Source organism: Acanthisitta chloris, unplaced genomic scaffold, assembly GCF_000695815.1.
Source record: "Acanthisitta chloris isolate BGI_N310 unplaced genomic scaffold, ASM69581v1 scaffold13101, whole genome shotgun sequence".
Taxonomy (NCBI): domain Eukaryota; kingdom Metazoa; phylum Chordata; class Aves; order Passeriformes; family Acanthisittidae; genus Acanthisitta; species Acanthisitta chloris.
In genome coordinates, this window is record NW_008657906.1 from 137294 (window position 1) to 156425 (window position 19132).

The 19132-nt window shown below is 41.0% G+C and overlaps 1 protein-coding gene across 1 annotated transcript in view; it reads right to left on the bottom strand.

The window, feature by feature from the left end:
- Nucleotides 1-19132, bottom strand: part of HERC2 (HECT and RLD domain containing E3 ubiquitin protein ligase 2) — a gene marked incomplete at its 5' end in the record, with an annotated part of 69476 nt that overhangs the window by 10225 nt on the left and 40119 nt on the right. Inside the window, 20 exons of the mRNA XM_009084917.1 lie at nt 1000-1083; nt 2987-3184; nt 3810-3997; nt 5012-5151; nt 6241-6332; nt 7400-7561; nt 9147-9324; nt 9747-9961; nt 11061-11259; nt 11386-11501; nt 11638-11793; nt 12769-12894; nt 13266-13384; nt 13478-13636; nt 14151-14282; nt 15614-15721; nt 16402-16555; nt 17607-17798; nt 17927-18067; nt 18800-18986. Coding sequence (XP_009083165.1) covers nt 1000-1083; nt 2987-3184; nt 3810-3997; nt 5012-5151; nt 6241-6332; nt 7400-7561; nt 9147-9324; nt 9747-9961; nt 11061-11259; nt 11386-11501; nt 11638-11793; nt 12769-12894; nt 13266-13384; nt 13478-13636; nt 14151-14282; nt 15614-15721; nt 16402-16555; nt 17607-17798; nt 17927-18067; nt 18800-18986 — 3046 coding nt within the window. The remainder of the gene's footprint in view (nt 1-999; nt 1084-2986; nt 3185-3809; nt 3998-5011; nt 5152-6240; nt 6333-7399; nt 7562-9146; nt 9325-9746; nt 9962-11060; nt 11260-11385; nt 11502-11637; nt 11794-12768; nt 12895-13265; nt 13385-13477; nt 13637-14150; nt 14283-15613; nt 15722-16401; nt 16556-17606; nt 17799-17926; nt 18068-18799; nt 18987-19132) is intronic.

Genomic DNA, 19132 nt, shown 5'->3' on the forward strand with positions numbered 1-19132 from the left:
GGAACATCCCATGCATCAGTTGCTGTTGTCCTACTGGTTGGCACCCCCAAGCAGAGCCTGATCCATCCCTTGACACTGAGACATGGGTGAAGTCCCTTCTCAGGGACTGAACAGGCTCAGCAACTTCAGCCTTTCTGCGTAACAGAGGTGTTCCAGTCCCTTAATCACCTTTGTTTCCCTCCCCTGGACCTGCTCCAGGAGCTCCAGACCCTTCTCCTCCCGAGGAGCCCAGAACTGGACACAAAACTGCAGCTGTGGCTTCATGAGGGCTGAGCAGAGCAGCAGGATCACACCCCTTGACCTGCTGGCAACACTTTTCCCAGGAGCCTCTAAGACTTCAGTCCATTCAAATGAAAACAGTGTTTGACTATTCTATGTTACAGAAATATCTATGGAAAAAAGACATATCTGGCCTGAGGCACAACGTTACATTTTCTAACGTCAACGATAAGGAAAAAGCCCTTTCGTATCAAAGAGCTCTGCAATCAATATGACCACATGTGATGACCAGCAAAGGACAAGAGTTTACCAGCCTGGCTTTTAATTATGTTCATGGGCTTTTTTTTCCTTGCCTTTTCTTTTTTTTTCTCCCTTCATGGCCTTTGTTATGAAAGCAGCAGCTGAGTAACTCAGCTGACCATTTGGAAAGGTAAGAAAAGCACCCAAATCAGCACTCTGAAATGATCTAATGTAATAAGTTTTGAAAAAAACAGTCCTTTGTCAAGCAGGACACACTTTGCTCACTAAACACATGACCTAAATCATTCACTTAACATTTCAAGAAGTGTCCCACTCTCCTCAAACAACTACAGTGTGGATGAAAACATACTGAGGAGAAAACAAGCAGCTCTTACTGCATTCACTTATTCATTGTTTGATTCTCTGATAAAAAGTCAACTCTCCAGTACTCACATACCAAAGAGCTGAAACAAAGGGTTTGAGCAGCACAGCCCTGGGGGCTAAACACAGACAGCAAACCCCAAGTTCAGCTGAGGATACCTGGATCCTGTTGAGCTCCACAACTGGCCCATGCTGACGATCTCGCACCATAGTTGCTTGCACAACTTTTCTGAAAGCTGCTTCCTAGAAAAACACAGAAAGTGAAGATGGTGGCAAAACTGCAATCAAGTAAGAATGCTTCACATTTTTTCACAGATAAACACACACACACAGCTCAACTCAGGGGAAAAAGACCAAGACTCAGCAGAATGGAGAAACTGATGTGCAATACTATATCCCTCAGCAATTTCTGAGTACACAACAAAACGCTAGAAAAGGTAGAACACACCTGAGTCTCCTTTTAGGAGAAATGGAAACTAGCATGAAATACCTTCGGCATATTGAAAATAAACAAAAGAAAGAGAAGACATGCTGTGAGTTGTTAGTCAAGGCTCATGTTATTTGTGCTCATGATTCCCATCTGAAACAGTGAGGGCCCCAAGAAGGGGGAGGAGGAAATCCCTCCTGTATCCCTCACACCATGGCCTGAAAGGCTGCACTGCATCACTATGCAGCCAACATACTGCTGAGCACAGGTATAAATCAGCTTATGAAAGAAAAATGTAAGCTTATGGATAATAATTCATGCCAGAGAACGACAAAAAAGCCAAAGAGAAGATCATCTTGCTATGGAAGAAAATAAACAGACAATAAATAAAAATTAAAATAACCTTTCCATGCAAATTCAAGTATCTTAGGTTTTCTGACTAAATATTTGGATGTAATTTTACAGTCAGTTTCAAGCAAGGTTAAGAAGATTTTTATGTCTTTAGAAATTCTGAAGGTAAGCCTGACTGAAATGCCTAGGTATGAATGTGGCACCACAACTCCTGGGGTTTCTGTTGAATGCTTCTGGTGGAGAATGTGCCTGATATCACATTTTATCTTCTATCTGGTGCCCTTCTGTAAGCATCCTGCAGATTCCAAGTGACTCAGGTCGAAGGTGACTCCTGCACACCCATCTCTGTACATTACATCACATACATGAGGACTCCCAATGAACAGTGCTAACACACAAAAGTGCCATGAACAGAACCATTAAGATTTCTGCTTCCTTTTTTCCAGTTTAATCCTAATTGATTTTCCAATCAAAACCTAATCTGATGAAAAAAGTGTGGCCTTCCCTTGGTCTGTGAATTATGTCCACAGCCTGATTGTTCTACACGATTTCACAGGAGTCTAGACAAAGAGACCTGGAGGCAACACATGCTAAGGAGGAGCTACAGACCATGTGTCTGTCTTAGGGACAGAGAATGGCACTGGAAGGGGAACCTTAACTGCTTCTCTTTTCAAAGAGATCTCCCAGCAGATTTTGTCTGTCTACATAAGGTTTTATTTTTCAGTTAGACAAGTTACTATGACAGTAAGAAAATTCAGATCCAAAATTAACGATTACAATGAAGGGAAGTGATGTTTTTACAGGCTTACCATAGCTGAAGTTTTGAGCAAGTGTTGCAGCCTTGAAGCTTTATAATTATCTACATTTTCTCATGACTGACTTTACTCACCACTGTAAACCTCCACTTTCTTTACTGATTTGAGGCTGAACTCCTAGGTATTCTATTTCCACTTTCAGCTCAGTCTAAAGCAAGTTTGTACCTGCACAGAGCTTTGGATCAACTAGTACATCACCTGACCTTGATAACTGAAATACAAACAGGTATGAATTGTCATTGTCTACTGTCTTACTTTTTTCCCCAGGACACACTAGAAGAATTCAGCTATGCTACTACAAACTGAAGATTTACAGGGTAAAGTTCTTTTCAAGATCAACACATAAAAGCACTATGATGAAGAACTGATAAAAGCACAGTAAAAAGAACACATTCACAAAGAAAGAAGTTTGCATGATCAGAATGCAAATATATGATAAACAATCTACAGAACAAACTGAGATACACAGTTCTGTTTTCTTCAGAAGGAGTTTAAAGAGCACACTTTGCTTATGGTTACAAATCTCCCCCTTAAAAAGGTTGAGATAAAATACCTTTCCTTGTGATATCAGTATCCCTCGCAGTGTGTCAAACCCAACTGAAGGACCTTGGCCAGTTTCATCGAGTCTTCCTTCAAGATCAAACATTGGAATGCAAGGACAGAAGAGTTCTGAAATGTGATGCAAGAGCAGAAGCCTATTTCTTAATGAAATGATGGGAATCTCCTGGAGATGATTGTACTCCATAGGAACCTACGATAAGGCAATGATATCCCAATGTAATTATTAGACACTTTATTTTATGAAACAGAACAACAATCTTCAGATTTGTAGGCAAATTTCTATCAGAAATTCAGATATTTGCTTATTCACACTGTCAAAACTTAATCAATGGAGTTTTGTTAACAAAAAATAAGACTACTATCCATCTAAACCAGTATTAGAAACATGACAGTTCGAATGTTTGTGCTATTCCATCTTTTCCAATGCATCCATACCCAGACTCATTTTACATCCTGTGATCCCTACACCCAGGCATCAGAGCTGAAAGACAGAATGTTCAGAAAACAATCTTCCCCACGTAAAGCGACGGAAACTCCCTCGGAAGGCACAACATTGTCAGAGCTGCAATGCAGAATTAGAACTCCTGCCAATTTGCAAACTGAGTTACTGCTCTGCATTGGATTAACAACTGATTGAGCCCAGAAAATTGGGACCTTTGGAAACACAGAAGTCAAACAAAGCAGCCAACTTAAATCTGAAGCCAAATCAAAGGACACTGAGCTTCTGCAGGGATTTAAAAAGGAAATACATCTACTGAAAGATCAGCCATGAGCAGACTGTTTAAAATCTGAATGCAATAAGCCAAAAATATTACCTGTGTAGGGAGCTTGCCAGCATTGGCAGGTTTGCTGGTTGACCAAGCTAAAGTATGTGCTGAGCCACAGGCTACTCTGTTGATCTTTTTGCCCTGCAGTGCTGCAACCAGCCGAGGCCTTTGGATGGCGTTGGTCGTTCCGTCTCCGAGCTGCCCTTCGTCATTATCTCCCCAGGTGTACACTTCCCCTAAAACAACAAAGATAGTCAGCTCTTCTGAAGCTAAGATATAAGCGTTTCCCCCTTTCTTTAACGATCATTTAACCAAGTGAGACCCTTAGGCTGTAATCAGGATTTCTACGACTCGTAGCCATCCACATTATCTAGCGCAGGCAAATTTTGAATGACACAATCTGTGCAGAGCAGCTAGCCTAAGATGCATTTCTTTCCTAGTGGTTTGTATAACTAAAGAAAAAAGTTCTGTTCCAGACCAGGAGGAAATGGTGGAGCAGAAGAATAACAACAGAGCACCAGAAACAGCCTGTATTTGATAGTTTCATTGCCAAATCAAAGCTGGTATCAAAAAAGGAATTTAAAAAGGCTTAACATTTTGTACGAGACAAAAGATCATACAATAACTTGTATTACTAGAGAGGATGTTAAAATAGGTGCTTACTGTTTCAAGACAATTGGAAAACACTTTCAAAGTAACAACCCTGTTGTTAGCATTCAGTTTCTGCCACTATATCCTATTTCACTAGCACCTATAAAACACTGGGTTATTGTGCAGTTGTTAATTAATGTGGGGGTGAGTCTGCTGCAAAGAACACTCAGTATCTCAAACTGCTCTGTAAGTGGCAATATTATTTGTGCAGTGCTTCATTTGGCAAGTTAAACCCCTCAGCAGGCTCACAGACCCTGTGAAAAACCAAAACACCAAATCCATCCAGCTCTCTTGCTTTACCACTCTGGAATTACTTTTAGAGCTCTCTTATTTTCCTTTGATCACCAGTGTTTATGCAACTTGAACTCTTTAGTTTTCATTAATTAAAAACCTTCAGGTGGTTTTATGTGATCAATTTAAATCAATGTCATGCTTGTGGCTCAAGAAATATGCACCATCAGCAAACACAAAATATGGCCACATACCTAGAGAACCTGCACTTTTAGCAAGGACAAACTACTAATAACTGGCTAAAAGAAAGTTTCAGGTTTTTTCAAATTCAGTACTGGAGAACTAAGTAAATAATTTGAATTTTATACCATCTTCAGTGCAGCACACACAGTGCAAAGACCCCGTAGCAATTGCAATGACTTTCTTTCCTTGCAGTCCCTGCACTTGTCGTGGTCTTCTAACATGGTCATCAGACCCGTGGCCCAAGCGATGGTAATCTCCTTTACCCCTGCACAGAGAAGGGAAAACATTTCAAACCTGTGTTTTAATGGTGGAAAAAGTGTAACAACAGATCATGTCTGATATTTGACTTACAGATGTATTTATCATGTCCAATACCAAAACATTCTCCAAATATTCAACATTAACCATCTCTACTTTGCATGGATGTAATTCTGCTGACACAGTACAAATTCTTAAACCTGCAATATGCTGCTCCTACTTATTCAGTGTAGGTCCTTTCACCACTTTTGCAGGGGGAGTGTTGGGTTTTCCTCTTCTGACAAAGGGTCAAGTATTCATCTGCAAAAGCAGTATGTGCTTACTGACCCCAGAGACTGGAACATGTGCAGTTCAAGGACATGTGATGTTATCAAACAAGGTGGCAAAGGAATCTTGGGAAGGTATTTTGCTTAGTCTTTTTAAACATTTAAGTTTTGTAGTTTAAACTACAGAATTCAGAATCACAGAATTATAGATTTTAGGGCTTGAAATGGACCTTACAGCCCCAAGCCCTGCCCTGGGCAGGGACACCTCCCAGCAGAGCAGGTTGCTCAAGGCTCATCCAGCCTGGCTGTGAACACTGCCAGGGTTGGGGCAGCCACAGCCTCCCTGGGCACCCTGGGACAGGGTCTCACCACCACAACAGGGAAAACATTTTTCTTACATCCAACCTAGACTTTCCCTCCTTCAGCTGGAACCCAAATGGCATAGGAAGATTAAAACAATGAACTCTAAAATCAAATTCTCAGACTACAGCCACCACAAGCCAGACACAATTTTGATAAGACATGAGAATGTTATTTATGCTATCATCTCCCACCCTGCATATAATTCTACAGAGCTCTGTGGAAGTCCTGCACCTTGCAGTGATCAGTGTCTGGAATGACAACCCTATGCTTAGGTCTCCAAGACAAAATACATGGATTTTGCATTCATAGCACTATAAAATATTCCCCTGAGTGGTAGATTTTATTACTAATCAAGACAGAAGAACTCAAAATGTTTTGATGAGACACCAAAACAATGAAGGCAGTGTAACACTAATGTCCCTTGCAGACAAGGTTACAGCAAACACATCAAAATAACTCATACTTACCATGTATATACTGCTCCAGATTTGGTAAGAGCCACAGAAAACTGTGATCCACATTCTACTTTAACCACTCCAAGGCCTGTGAGGGAATCAATCTGGAATAAAACATCCAAATCAAGGTTAGTTAAGGAAGCTGTAGTTTCACAGGCTGCACACTGTGTTAGGCAAATACAATGTGCACATATATATTTATATGTGTATTTACAAATTAAAACCTTCATGTAAATAATTTAGAAGAATTCTACTCCTTTTATCTTTCTACTACTTCCTACTTAAACACTAAAAAGAAGGTCAAATCTCACAAGCTGTAAGATCATCTCTAGTCTGTTTTGCAACAGTTACTTGGCAATTGCCCCTGAGCACAAACAGTGAGAGTGTCCAAATACTCAGCATGACCCACCCCTGCCCTGTATGAATGGAGGGGATTCTGCTAACTCTTCCTGCTTATTTGGTGTAGGTTCTTATGACACTTTATCATCAATCCTATGGGACTGATGAGCAATGAAACACAAACAAGCTATTTTCACATTATGTTACATCATCTTGGAAACATTCAGAAACAGAATGGGGACATACGTATCCAAGTAATGAAGTGTGATTCTGGATTTAGGATCTAGTATCCACTGCACATTGGCATACACAGTGACACACACATTTCTCAAACACAAGCAACAGTCACCTTCATAACAAGTGCTGGAATTCAAATTGATGGCTACATGGATTCACTTGTCACGTGAAGAAATTCCAAGTCAGCCACGTATTCTCAGGAAGGGTTTAATATAAGTAAGATTACTTTTCAATGAATTAATACCCCTTTCTGGAACAAACTTAGGACTTCAGGAGCACCGTGAAAATTTCTTAAGACAAGGAAGCATGAAGATTTCTTGGTAAAATCCAATGTTTTGACAGGAACCAAAATTAAAATGAGAAACATTGCTCAAGCCAGCAATGTTCTCCAATGAAAAACCTTCACGTGCACCTTTAACACCCAGCACAAAACTTAGAGACTCGTTATTGTAGCTTACAAAGCTCCTTCTTAACAATCAGAAGAATCCTGATGTCCCAGGATGGGTGAAAGTTTGCACACATTGGCCAATCTGTCTTCAGCATTCTCCACCAACACTGTGGTTTCTAAAGCAATGAAAAAGTTACAGTTAAATACCTTCATTGGTACTTTACAGCCATCACTGCCTCCTCTCCCAAGTTTTCCATAATCTCCATCACCCCAGGACCAAACGGTATCATCATCAGTCAGGCACAAAGTCTGTGCATCTCCACTGCCACAGGCGATGTCGATCACTCGGTAACCCTGCAGAGCCTCCACCTGCAGCAAACCACAACACCAGACTCTGTCAGTTAGTTTCAGAAAAGAGGACAAACCCAACCTGAAGAGGTGTTTCCCTGGAACTACACATCCGAAACAGCACAGCAACGGGCAAATAGAGGCAACTCAAAGGGCTTGGCTCTTTTCAAAACAACAACGTGAAAACTAACTATGTATTTTAAACACAAGGGTTTTGTTTGGGCTTTTTACTGACTGGTGAACTAGTTACATTTTTTGACCTGAAATGTCAGGGAAAATAATACAAAACACCTAAGGTTATCAAAGACTATGTGCTGTTGAAACAATTTCAGGTCTCTGGATGAGTATTGAATAGAATAAGGGGAAAAAAAGGTCTTATTTTCAAATAGTCTTTTACTAGTTAACGATTTTTGAGCACTTGCATCATAATCTGAATTCAATGAACATCTTTTGAAACGATGCCATCTAGTGCTAAGTGTGAGATTTGGCATCCCAAAGGAAAAGGTTGCTGACCCACACAACATCACACCCTTCCCACCCTCACCACTACTTGAAATGGTTACAGGTAGCACAATCCATCACCCAAAGCAGCATGGAACTTCACACACTTCACCTCATCCACAGATCATCTACTTTTATACTAACAAAAAACATGGAGGGGGGAAGGAAAGGTGGGCAGACCTTGGTTTTGGGGGTCTGGATACAGGTGATAAGGTCTCAAAGTGGACTCAGAATGTATGATACCTCATCCCACAAATTTAAACACTAAAAAGAGTTAATGCTTGTCTGAATAGAAATATATATGGAGCTACGAATCAAAATAACAAATATTCAGTTTGATTCAACAAATGCAATCTTAGCCTTTGCTGTACTTTCAGCAAGAGAATGTAGGCAGCAAAATGAACTCTCATTTCAAAGGCAGGACAGTTTTTTAATAGTACTACTCCGACTAAAAGCTCTTACAGTCCTGTTCACAAGACTACAATGGCCTGAATTACAAGTACACTTGATTAGCTACAATACAACTGTACTCTTTCTTCCTACATTCCACACTGTCCAAGTCCTGATTTGCCACTTAAGAATCAAATGGAAACAGCTTTCTTCAATAATTGCTTAACTCAACTTTCTTTAGCAAACAGCAATTAAATGCTCCATAATTACTTTGATTAAATTCTTCTTCCCCTAGTACATACTTCAGGAATCTCTCAGTATTCAGTCATGACAATTAAGAATACCATTACCATGTCAGGAGAAAAGAAGCAGTTGCAAGTAAGTGGCTATCACTGTAAATGCTCTTACATTTTCCAGCAAGTAAATAATGAGGAGACCCAGAAGGCAAGGAGCTCCCTTGTTCCTTTCAGTTCAAACTGCTCCTGCTGAGGGCTGGAATTTGCTTACTGAGGGGTGCTTGACTTGGAGTTCTTTAGAACAAATTCCCTGTAAGCTGTTTAGTGACCTCTAGCAAAGTTTTCCAGCTCCTCTTTCATTTTATCCTTCCAATCATGGCAACCTTTGCATTTCCTACAAACACATTGCACTGTTGTGCCCCTTTGTTCTTCACATGCAGAAATCAGAAGGTATGGACAGTCCCCCAAAGGTCTCTCACCAGTTTAGGTTTGAGCTGGTCCTCACTGTCCCCGTGCCCCAGGCGTCCGTATCTGCCCTTGCCCCAGGTAAAGAGGTCTCCTGCAGCTGTGATGCAGGCACTGTGTGCTCCCCCAGCAGCAATGTCCACCACTTCGATGCCTCGCAGCGACTCGATCACACGAGGACGATCACAAGGGCTGAAATTACAAGGGCACTGCTTTTACTTTTGGCATCAAATCATTGTTATCTCTAACACAACAGAACTTCTCACTTCACGTGGGCCACGGTGCACATGGAGAGCAGAAGGAGAATGGCAATTCTGCTCCCTAAACTGCCTTGAAGATCCACATGTCTACAAGACAGATCCCGAAGGAAAGCCACTAAACTTTAGCATCCATAGATATGGTAGAAGACAATACCTAAACACAGAAATCAGAGTAGCTGCTTCTCTGAAAAATATTTTGTGGTTGTCCAATGGAAAACTGTCTGTGCCCACATCACTCCCTAATGCTGACTCCTGCATCCGTGGGGTACTCACCCAACCCTCTGAACACACAGCAACTCTAACAAGTATCCACTAATAGTTGGGTTTGAAACAGCATTTCAAAGTGTTACTTACCTTCGGTTTCCATGACCAAGTTTGCCATCTTCTGCTTCACCCCAGGAATAAACTTCTCCCTCAAAAGACAATGCCAAGCAGTGCTTTCCTCCCGAGTTCACTGCAACTTTCTTTATGAACACATGTTGAATGGATTCCAGTAAAGTTGGAGTAGAAACTGACTCTGTTCCTCCAATTCCAAGCCTACCACCTGCTCCATAACCAGTGGCATACAGCTTTAAAGCAAAGAATAAAATTTAATTTTGTTTGCCTCATGCACAACATTCACTGGAGACGTAGAGAAGAATTCTTAATGTATGTGCATAGGAATACAGTTCAAGGAAAGCCTGAAAAAACCTAGTTTCTTGCAGGCCCCTTATTTTCTCTCTTTTGGAAAATTAGAAGTATTTTCAAATACTTCACCAAAAAATTTGTGAACGTTTTGTTTGAAATCCTAAACTTATTTTGCAAAACTACCAAGAAACCACAGCTTTGCATGGTAACATCACAGAATCCCCCATCACCTGCAGCTCCCAAGCAGCACTATTCTAATTCATAAACACACCTAAACACAGTTGCTCCTTTCCCTTCCATCCCATAAATACAGTTTTTCACTCTCTTTTTGTCCTCTGAAAAGAATTTCTTTCAACAGAACGATGTCAAGAAGGGCCCTTCATCTGTCCTTTACCTTTCTGTGAACCATGAACAAGGATGACACTGACCCCAAGGAATCATTCCAACACCTCCCCAGGTGAATGCAACTGTTACACAAAGCTCTGGCTAAAACTCCCCACCACGTCCTTAACAGAGCTGCCATCTGCATAAAAACAAAGACTTCTCAAATTCATGAGCTATCTTCTTATCCTATACCTTACACTAAACTCCTGCATTGTGACTCCTTTTCACAAATGAGACCCTGCAGTATCTAACTGTGAGTAACCTCAGGTTCCAATCACACCTCTCCCCAGTCAGAGAGGCAGAATCAGAATCACATTTTACTGCCTGTCCTGTTTTAGGGAACAATGTGAGCATGTTGCTTATATCCAGCTTTGTTTTCCAAAACCTGATCACATTTTTAAATCTAGAACTAAAATACCTGTCTCATTTCATGCATCTAATGTGTAGTACACTGCATTCTTAGGCTGCACTGGTGGAGTTTGTACAGCTCAAATCCTTTACAGAAATAAAATAAACAAAACCTATTACTACCAATAATAATGATAATAATAAAAAACCTGTGCTATGCACATTATCTTTCACTTAGCCAAACCTGTTCTGACTGAGGATGAAATACTTCATGGGAGTCAAACCAACCATCATTTGTTGTATCCTTACCTTCCCATCAGCAGTCACTGCAAACAGAGTCTGTTCCCCACCAATTAACTGCACAGGTCTAAGGGTAGCAAGAGCTTCACACGGTGTTGGGACCTTGACCTTTGCCCCTTCGATGCCACCAAGCTGTCCTCTGTGATTATGACCCCAACCATAAATAGTTCCACTGCCTCCAGCTGAGAGTGTCCAATCATCAGGTCGTCTGCAGAAAACGCAAAACAAACAAAAATCTTTGAAAAGCTTTTAAAAATACACAAAAAAAGCAGTTTATCGTTGTACATCAACAAAGCATCACAAGATCAAAGCAGTGAGAGTTGAAAGGAATAACCTATTCATCCACTGGACAAGCTGCTCATCCTGTTCTCTCTTGAAGACATCATGGCACTCATGAAGAACATCCATATTTTCATTATCTGCCATTAATTCTCGGATTTTCTTTGCCACCTGTAAAATATTTTGCATTAAACAACATTATTCAAATTATCAGTTACTCCTATCAAAATACTTGCAACTCAGTGTATCTTTTTATATGCAACACTTTCATCTGTTCCATTAACCATTTAAAATCCTCGCCCAGTACCTCATCCAGGAAAACACGAGGCAGTGGTGTCCTTTTGTCAAGAGCCACAGCAACCCTGGATGCCATACAGTATCTCCTGAACCAGGCCCACTTGTGTGTCTCTGCACAGCAAGGGAGAGTATCCAACTCCAGGTCACAAGCCAGAGCCACAAGCACCTGCAAACCATAAAAAAACCACTTAGAGATGTATCCAAAATGTGCAATAAAAATGAATATGCATTTGATGCAGCTGAACAGCTCACAGACCACGAGGGCCTGGACAGTCCCACAAACATGTAAAGTGCAAGGGACACTAACTACCCTCCTGGATGGGGCAACACCAAGTGCACCCACACATTCCCACCTAGTTATGGATCTAATTTCCTCTTCCAACCCAGACATTTTCACAACCTCCCAGTGATACACACACCTAAATTAACTTTTCTGTATCAAGTAACATGTGCTGAACTTTTTACCTTCCATTTCTAAACTAAGTCTCCTTCCTACAATGAAATGAATTTTCAACTTGATTCAATTTCAAACCAATGTTACTGATGAATAATGTGAACCATGGATAACTTCTTCCCTATATAAACTCGTACATATTTTAATAATTTCTTTTCCTTAAGAAAGGCAATTTCTCTTAGCTTCACTTTTACTGCATGGGAGACTTTTTCAGCCTTTTATTCTTGTTGCTCTTCTCTAGACTTCCTCAGCTTGTTTATTTTTACTTTAAAGCACAGGGTCCAAAACTGGATAGTCTTCCACTTAAGACATTCTTATTTGTTCCAACTAGATGTAAATAAAACCTTCAGAAAAGTGCTTTTTTTTAGATAAAGAGAAATATACAACACTCCTGTTAGGACAGCTCAAAAATCAGTCACCAAAAAGTGTAGTCTACACTTCCAAGATGTTTTTCTGCCCTACCCACCTCTGCCTAGTTAGGTACTCCAAGATGGTTTTCGGCCCTACCCACCTCTGCCTAGTTAGGTACTCTTTATTCTTTATTTTTATATTCGACTCTCCTTTCGAAGGACCATTCTGATTTTGACAGAAACATTTCTGATGTAGGACTAGGTGAGCTTAGCACATCTCACACACAAAGAATCCAGAACAACACTAATGAGCTCTTTCCAGATTGCACTAGATTACCTTGAAGAAAGGGCTGTGCAGCAATTGCTTTCCCCCTCTGACAATGGGATCTTCATAGTCAAACTGGCGCTGCAAGGCCTCGGGAAGACCTTTCACCAGGGCAGCTAGAGCACTCCCTGTGAAACTCTGGAGACCCACAAAAAGGAAAAGTTAGTCTTTCTGTGCACACTACAGAAAGGACATTATTTACGAGACTGTGATGAAGCACAAATAACTTCCCAAACTCCAATTAGCTGTGTGAAGTATCATTTCCATCAACTTCTTAACAGTATTTCCACCAGTGCTTGGCGATTCCAAAAGCACATCTATGCAGCCCTGAAATTCACCATTTTTTCCCTGCCATGGAGGACCTTCACACACTTGCAGACCTGTGTAAGAAGCCTATTGATCTGCCCATTGCCTACTTTGCAATTAACAACAACAATGTACATCAGGGCTAGTGTTTTAGTGCTTCACACACATCTGAATGTGAGCAGGAGATCCTCACTGCTGCGTACCAAAGCTCGTGTTTCTCCCTCGTTATCCCCCAGGATCCGGTTGATGTTAATGGACTGGCCAAACTCTGTGGTGAGCAGTTTCCTCAGTCTCTGCAAGGCCCACATTCTGTGCCCAGCAGCTAAGGGAAAACAAGCATACCAAAAACATGTAATTACCTAAAACAACCATTTTAACTTCAAACAAACAGACTTTATTTTAAGACTGTACCTACCTAAGGCACTCAACTGAGCACAAGCTGCAAGAGAAGCTGCCAAACGAGGAACTATACTCCTGTTGGAGGCAAAATTCAAGCGAAAATCCAACAAACACGTAACCAAATCCATTGAGGGACATGAAAGAATGCAGCGATCTGAGAGAAGGTCTTTAGGGCCTGCGAGAAACAAAAAGCAACAACAACAAGAGCTGGAGAAGGTTTGTCCTCAGACTGCAACAAGCAGAACACAGGCAGGATTCAGCTGATCAGACACTGTAGTCTAGAGTGCCAGTCTGCACCTGAGTTGATCCATTCCACCTCCCTGTGAAGGGACTGCAGGAAAGAGGCACTTTTATGACTTAATACACCTAATTTCAAAACAGATGCATGGGGGGGGGAACAACCAACAAAAATTAAAAAAGTCTTTCAGATGAATTGTGCCCCAAAAGTACCCTCTCTTCACTGATGAAGAGGCCAAGCTACAACGATCACAAAATATTCACCTCTTCCCTTCTATAAGGACTCTGTTGAAAATGTTTCCTAAGTATGAATGAAAATGTTTTCTTAGTATAAATGTAAATGAATTACTCAACTTTGGTATGTCAGAATCGTGCAACAAAATGCAACTGTTAAAAACAGAGGAGAAAACCAACTCTCTCACCTTCTCCCCCTGCCATACACAAGAGCTCACCTGCAGCTGGCATGATAGGGTACACAGTGAACCTCCATCCCCATCCGTTCACCGACCCATCACTGATGAACTTCCACTTCAATTCGTCCCCTGGAATTCGCAACTCGCTGGACCAGTCTGACCACTCACGTCCTGTCAGAGTGGGCAACGTGAACATATTCATCTCTGCAGCCTGAGCCAATGTGCAAACAGCAACTTCCTCCCATGGGCATGTATTGTCAACATCAGATAAATGCATTCAAGGAAAAAAGCTTTGTAAAGCACATGAACGTAACTATGAAGATGTTACATTTACAAAACTTAAGACTAAAACAGTTCAATGAGCACTGACAGATCACCTCAGTACTTTTAACTCCACGTTCAAAAGGCAATTATGAGATCTTACTAAAATCCATTTTCCTACTTTCAAATTATCTTTCCATATTACAAAAATACGTAACAACATACACATTAAATTGAGCTTTGCAGCTTCCAGATGGGAATCCAATCACAAATATCTCAATAACAAAACATGTGCATCTGAAACAGCTTAGGGGGAAAATGGGTCAGCAGTAAAAGTCCACATCACGACGTTTAGGTGTTCAGGCACTGGAATAGATTGCCCAGGGAGGTGGTGGAGTCACCAGCCCTGGAAGTGTTTGAGAGGCATCTGGATCCAATGCTGGAGGATCTGGTTTAGGGTTTAGGGGTTCCAGCAGAGTGACAGGTGAATGGTTGGACTGGTGATCTTAGCTTAGAGGTCCAACCTTGATGATTCTATTCTACGACTGTTCAGAGGTGATAAGCAAAGGCAGCAACCAGTGAGACCTTTGCACATGATGTAATGTGTGGTTAGGTTCAATGTAAAATATGATGAGAATAAAAATACTCCTCCAAAATCTACTGCAAATTAATAGTGTTTAAAAAGTAAATCAGAAATATCAAGACAAAAAATGTGAAGAATTCATGTAGTGTCACTACATGGGCTAAGGTAGAAAACAGAAGGAGCTGTTCAACCAAGCTATTATTTTGGCCATCCAACAGCAGAGGAGCATTTGTCTTGACTGTATGAAAGCCCAAATTTCTCTAAGTACTACTTGAAAAAGAAAAAACCTAGAAAAGATATATCTTTTTCCAACTGTGTTCCAATTTGTTAAGATACACTTTGCTAATACAGAAATTCACACACGTTGGCAGGGTTGTTAAACACTGATTTTTGATTTTTTTTTTTACACTCTAACTGCTCTTAGGAAGAGCAGGACAACATAACATGCTCTTCTGAGGGATTCTCTGTATTCAAAGACACAAGATCACTCTTTTTGTCTAGATCCTATGTATTTTTTAGTTTTAAAGTATATCCATTTGCATGGTTTTCCCTCTTTTCATTGGCATATCCCTCCCAAGAAGCCAGTGACAGGCAGTGGTGCGTTTCACTCAGCATTTAGCAGTAAATCAGAGTTTTGACAGCATGTGGCTCTCCTCACCTGACCGAACAGACACAATCCTGTTGACACCATCCATGATGGTGAGCGGGTCGTGACGCCGCTCGGTCGAACACTGACGATCGAATTCCACCCTCAGCCCCTCAGCACCTAAACAGCAACAGAGAGTTCCCACAGGTCACAGGGCCACAAACCAAGGCAGTGTTTTAGAAATCCACATGAAACCAAACAGAGTTGTCTGGAAGCCACAGCCCTTGTTAACACAAATAACTTCCACTGGCGTCATGACTTCATTTGTCTGTAAGTTCTTCTCTTTGAAAGGTTTCCATCACAGCAAACTCGTGTGAGTAGGGGCCAGCAGACAAAAGACTATATTCAAAACACTTAAAACTAAAGTTGCCAAAGACAAAAAATGCCTATTTACAGTTAAGTCAAATAGCTCTTTGCTGCCTCTAACTTTGGCTAAGTATTACGCAACTTTCTGACAGAAGAACTAAATGAAAAGACAGGGTTAAAACAAAAAGGTAGTTCCTTAGCGTAAAAAATAGATATTCAATTACTGACTCTGAAAAAGACACAGTCTCTCAGCTCCATAACTGATGAGAGAATAGCAATGATATAAAACTGCAATCGCAGCCAGTGAACCCAGAAATGCACATTCCATAGGACTGAGATGTTCATGCAGTAAGTGCTTCAATAAATACTAGTATATAGCAACAGGATATATAACATGGCTTTAGAAGTTCCATTTGGCAAGCTAAGGAACCATTTCATGCATGCAGGCTTGAAAATGACTGCCTCTTGGCACTGCAACTCTGAGAATCCCATACCTGGTATTTTAACTGTGCCACTGGAGGACGTGTCATCAGTATATGGGTGGCTGCTCTCCACCACCACCGGCTGCGAAGAGAGGCGACCGCTTTGGGAATCAGTGGCCACATCTTCCAGCTCAGTGACACAGAGCTCCAACAACATATCAGCAACCTAAGGACAGCAAAACATACACTTCACTGTGTCAATCACCACTCTTCCCAAATTTACAGTAATTCTGAATGCTGATTTATCAACCATCGTATTAATTCAAAAATACTATTTTGGGTAGTATTAAAGCTAGAAAGATTCCTAAAACTAAAAGCCAAACAACAAAGTTTTCCGTAAGTAAATGACAGCACAAATAATTGCCCTCCCTTACAAAAACCACAAACTACAAATTCTAAGTTGCAAAGCATAAATGAGATTTATGAAAGGTATAAATATTTAACCAGTATATAATATTGCAAAACACCATTGAGGGAGAAAATTCCAAAAGGCTAATCATTGAGAACTGGAGGGCAGTAACAGCTTTAGAAATCTTAGAAGAAATGCACTGCTGCTCACTAAGAAAGAACTATTATTTGAAGGGTAAAACTACAAGAAACATTAAACAACTTTCAGTTTCTTACTGCACCCAGATATTCTATAAATAATGTACAACTCGTAACATTCTTTTAGTCAGCTATGCCAGAAGAAAACTCCCACACCCATGGATACCCTGCATATGGTTAGAAACTTCATCAAATGCACATCTTAAAAATCAAGAAGAAGCATTAACATTGTATTAACAGCATTTTTAATTAGCAATAATGACTGTATCAATTTGAGAAATGAACTCAGCTGCAAAACAAAACCATCATGGAAGTTCTTAAACTAACATTCCTCAGATCCAGGCAATAGGGCTTGGTTAGTTCAGCTTCATTCCAACATCCACAGCCACTTGGCCAATACATAAATCCCTTAATTAAGCTTCTATCTTAATGTCTAATTGCAGCACGAGAAATTGAGACATTAGTCTGATCCTGACATTTGCAGCACATGCAGAGATCCCTGTAACATTCCCATTGAAATGATCAAAGAACACATGCACTGAAGTTCAACTCCAACTTTCAATCTCTGAAGTTTCTCTGCATGTTGAACTGCACTTTCAACACACAGAAATGTTCTAGTAAGCTGCTAATAGCCAGGCCCGAGCTGGAATGCAGCAGAAAGCAAGGCTGACCTGAGGGTAAGCTGTGCCCATGCCAGAGAGCACAGCCGAGAGCACATCCCGGCCCTTGTCGCCCGCTCGGCCGGACACCGCGAGCTTCAGCAGGTCAACCATGACGCGCGTGTCGTCGGGCACCAGGAGACTCGTGAACTCGTCCAGGTACTGGGGCTCTGGGCCAGACACTTTACTTTGACTTTCTACGTCCTACAAAACAATTTTTAAAACGTAATTATTTACAGAATAACTTCTAAAACACACCCCAAAAAAAAGCCAAAGTTCTTGATAAAAGCACGGGAAGGGTTTAAGTTTTAAGGAAGTGTGGACAGCATTACTTCTTTGGTTTTTGTCATGGTCTCTGCAATGATACTGGCAGCCCCAGGATCATCCGTGACGGGAATGAAAGGTCGGGAAGAGGCAGCAGCAGCAGAGGGAGTCACAGCAGAGGGAGTCACAGCATCCTCTGAGGGAACAACCTAGCCAAAACAAAGGACAACGAATGAAACCTTCGACAGGATACTGCAAAGCCTCTCAGAGTCTGTTTGTTACAAGGGTTTATGGTCAAAGACAGCAGCAATCTAAAACCAGCCCTAAGTTCAGACCCAACAGATTCACTGCCTGGTTTTTAGCTTCCATTTTACGGTGCAGCACAGCAAAACAGGCAACACAGTCCTCAGTGGCAGCTGCTACAAACACGTACAACAAAACACCAGAGCCCACAAAAAACTCTGCAAAGCGAAGCCCTAACAATACGTGTCAAATTCATAGTTTCTTGAAGGAAAAGATCTCTTGAGTAGCAAGTGTTTGTTTTTTCTGCTTCTGTTAGCAGTTGAGAACCAACAGTTTCATTCAGGACTTCATGTCTACATTAGTTGATCTAAGTTTACAATTACATTTCATTAAATAACGGCCAAATATTGTTATTCTTGACTTTCTTTTTTAACATCACTCCTGTAAAATTAATTCTGTATCTCTAAAATACTACTAGAAATCATCACAGTTGCATTTAAATGACAGAGTTCATTCTGAAAGTTCAAAACTGATTTCACACTAACATTTTAGTTTATCCATATCTGACATACATAGAGAACCCAGTCCTGAAATTAGAGAATAATTTTTTATTCTCTGCTATTACCAAACCAAATGAGACAATATTTTTTCGACTTTACTGTTAAAAACTGACGGAAAAAAGAAACGTGACACTTTACCTCCCCTCTCCTGTCCTGCCAGGGGTTTGGGCTCAGCCTCTCCTCGCTGTCTCCTGCAAGCAAACACTCCTCTGCACTGGCTGGGCTTCCTGCAGAGGCAGCCTCTGACGGGGGGGCTGGAGACGACGAGGGACACTCCACGGGTGCAATCATACTGGCAGGCATCAACGCTCCCACAACTGCATCCCTGAAACCATCCACCACAGATTAACACAGAGCTGAACCTGAAAAATGCTATTAGCTTGTCTTAATCAAGGAAGAGGTTTCCAACCACGAGAATCTAGAGAGAATTTTATCTCTATTCTCCTTTGGGCCTGATTCTTAAATCCTGTG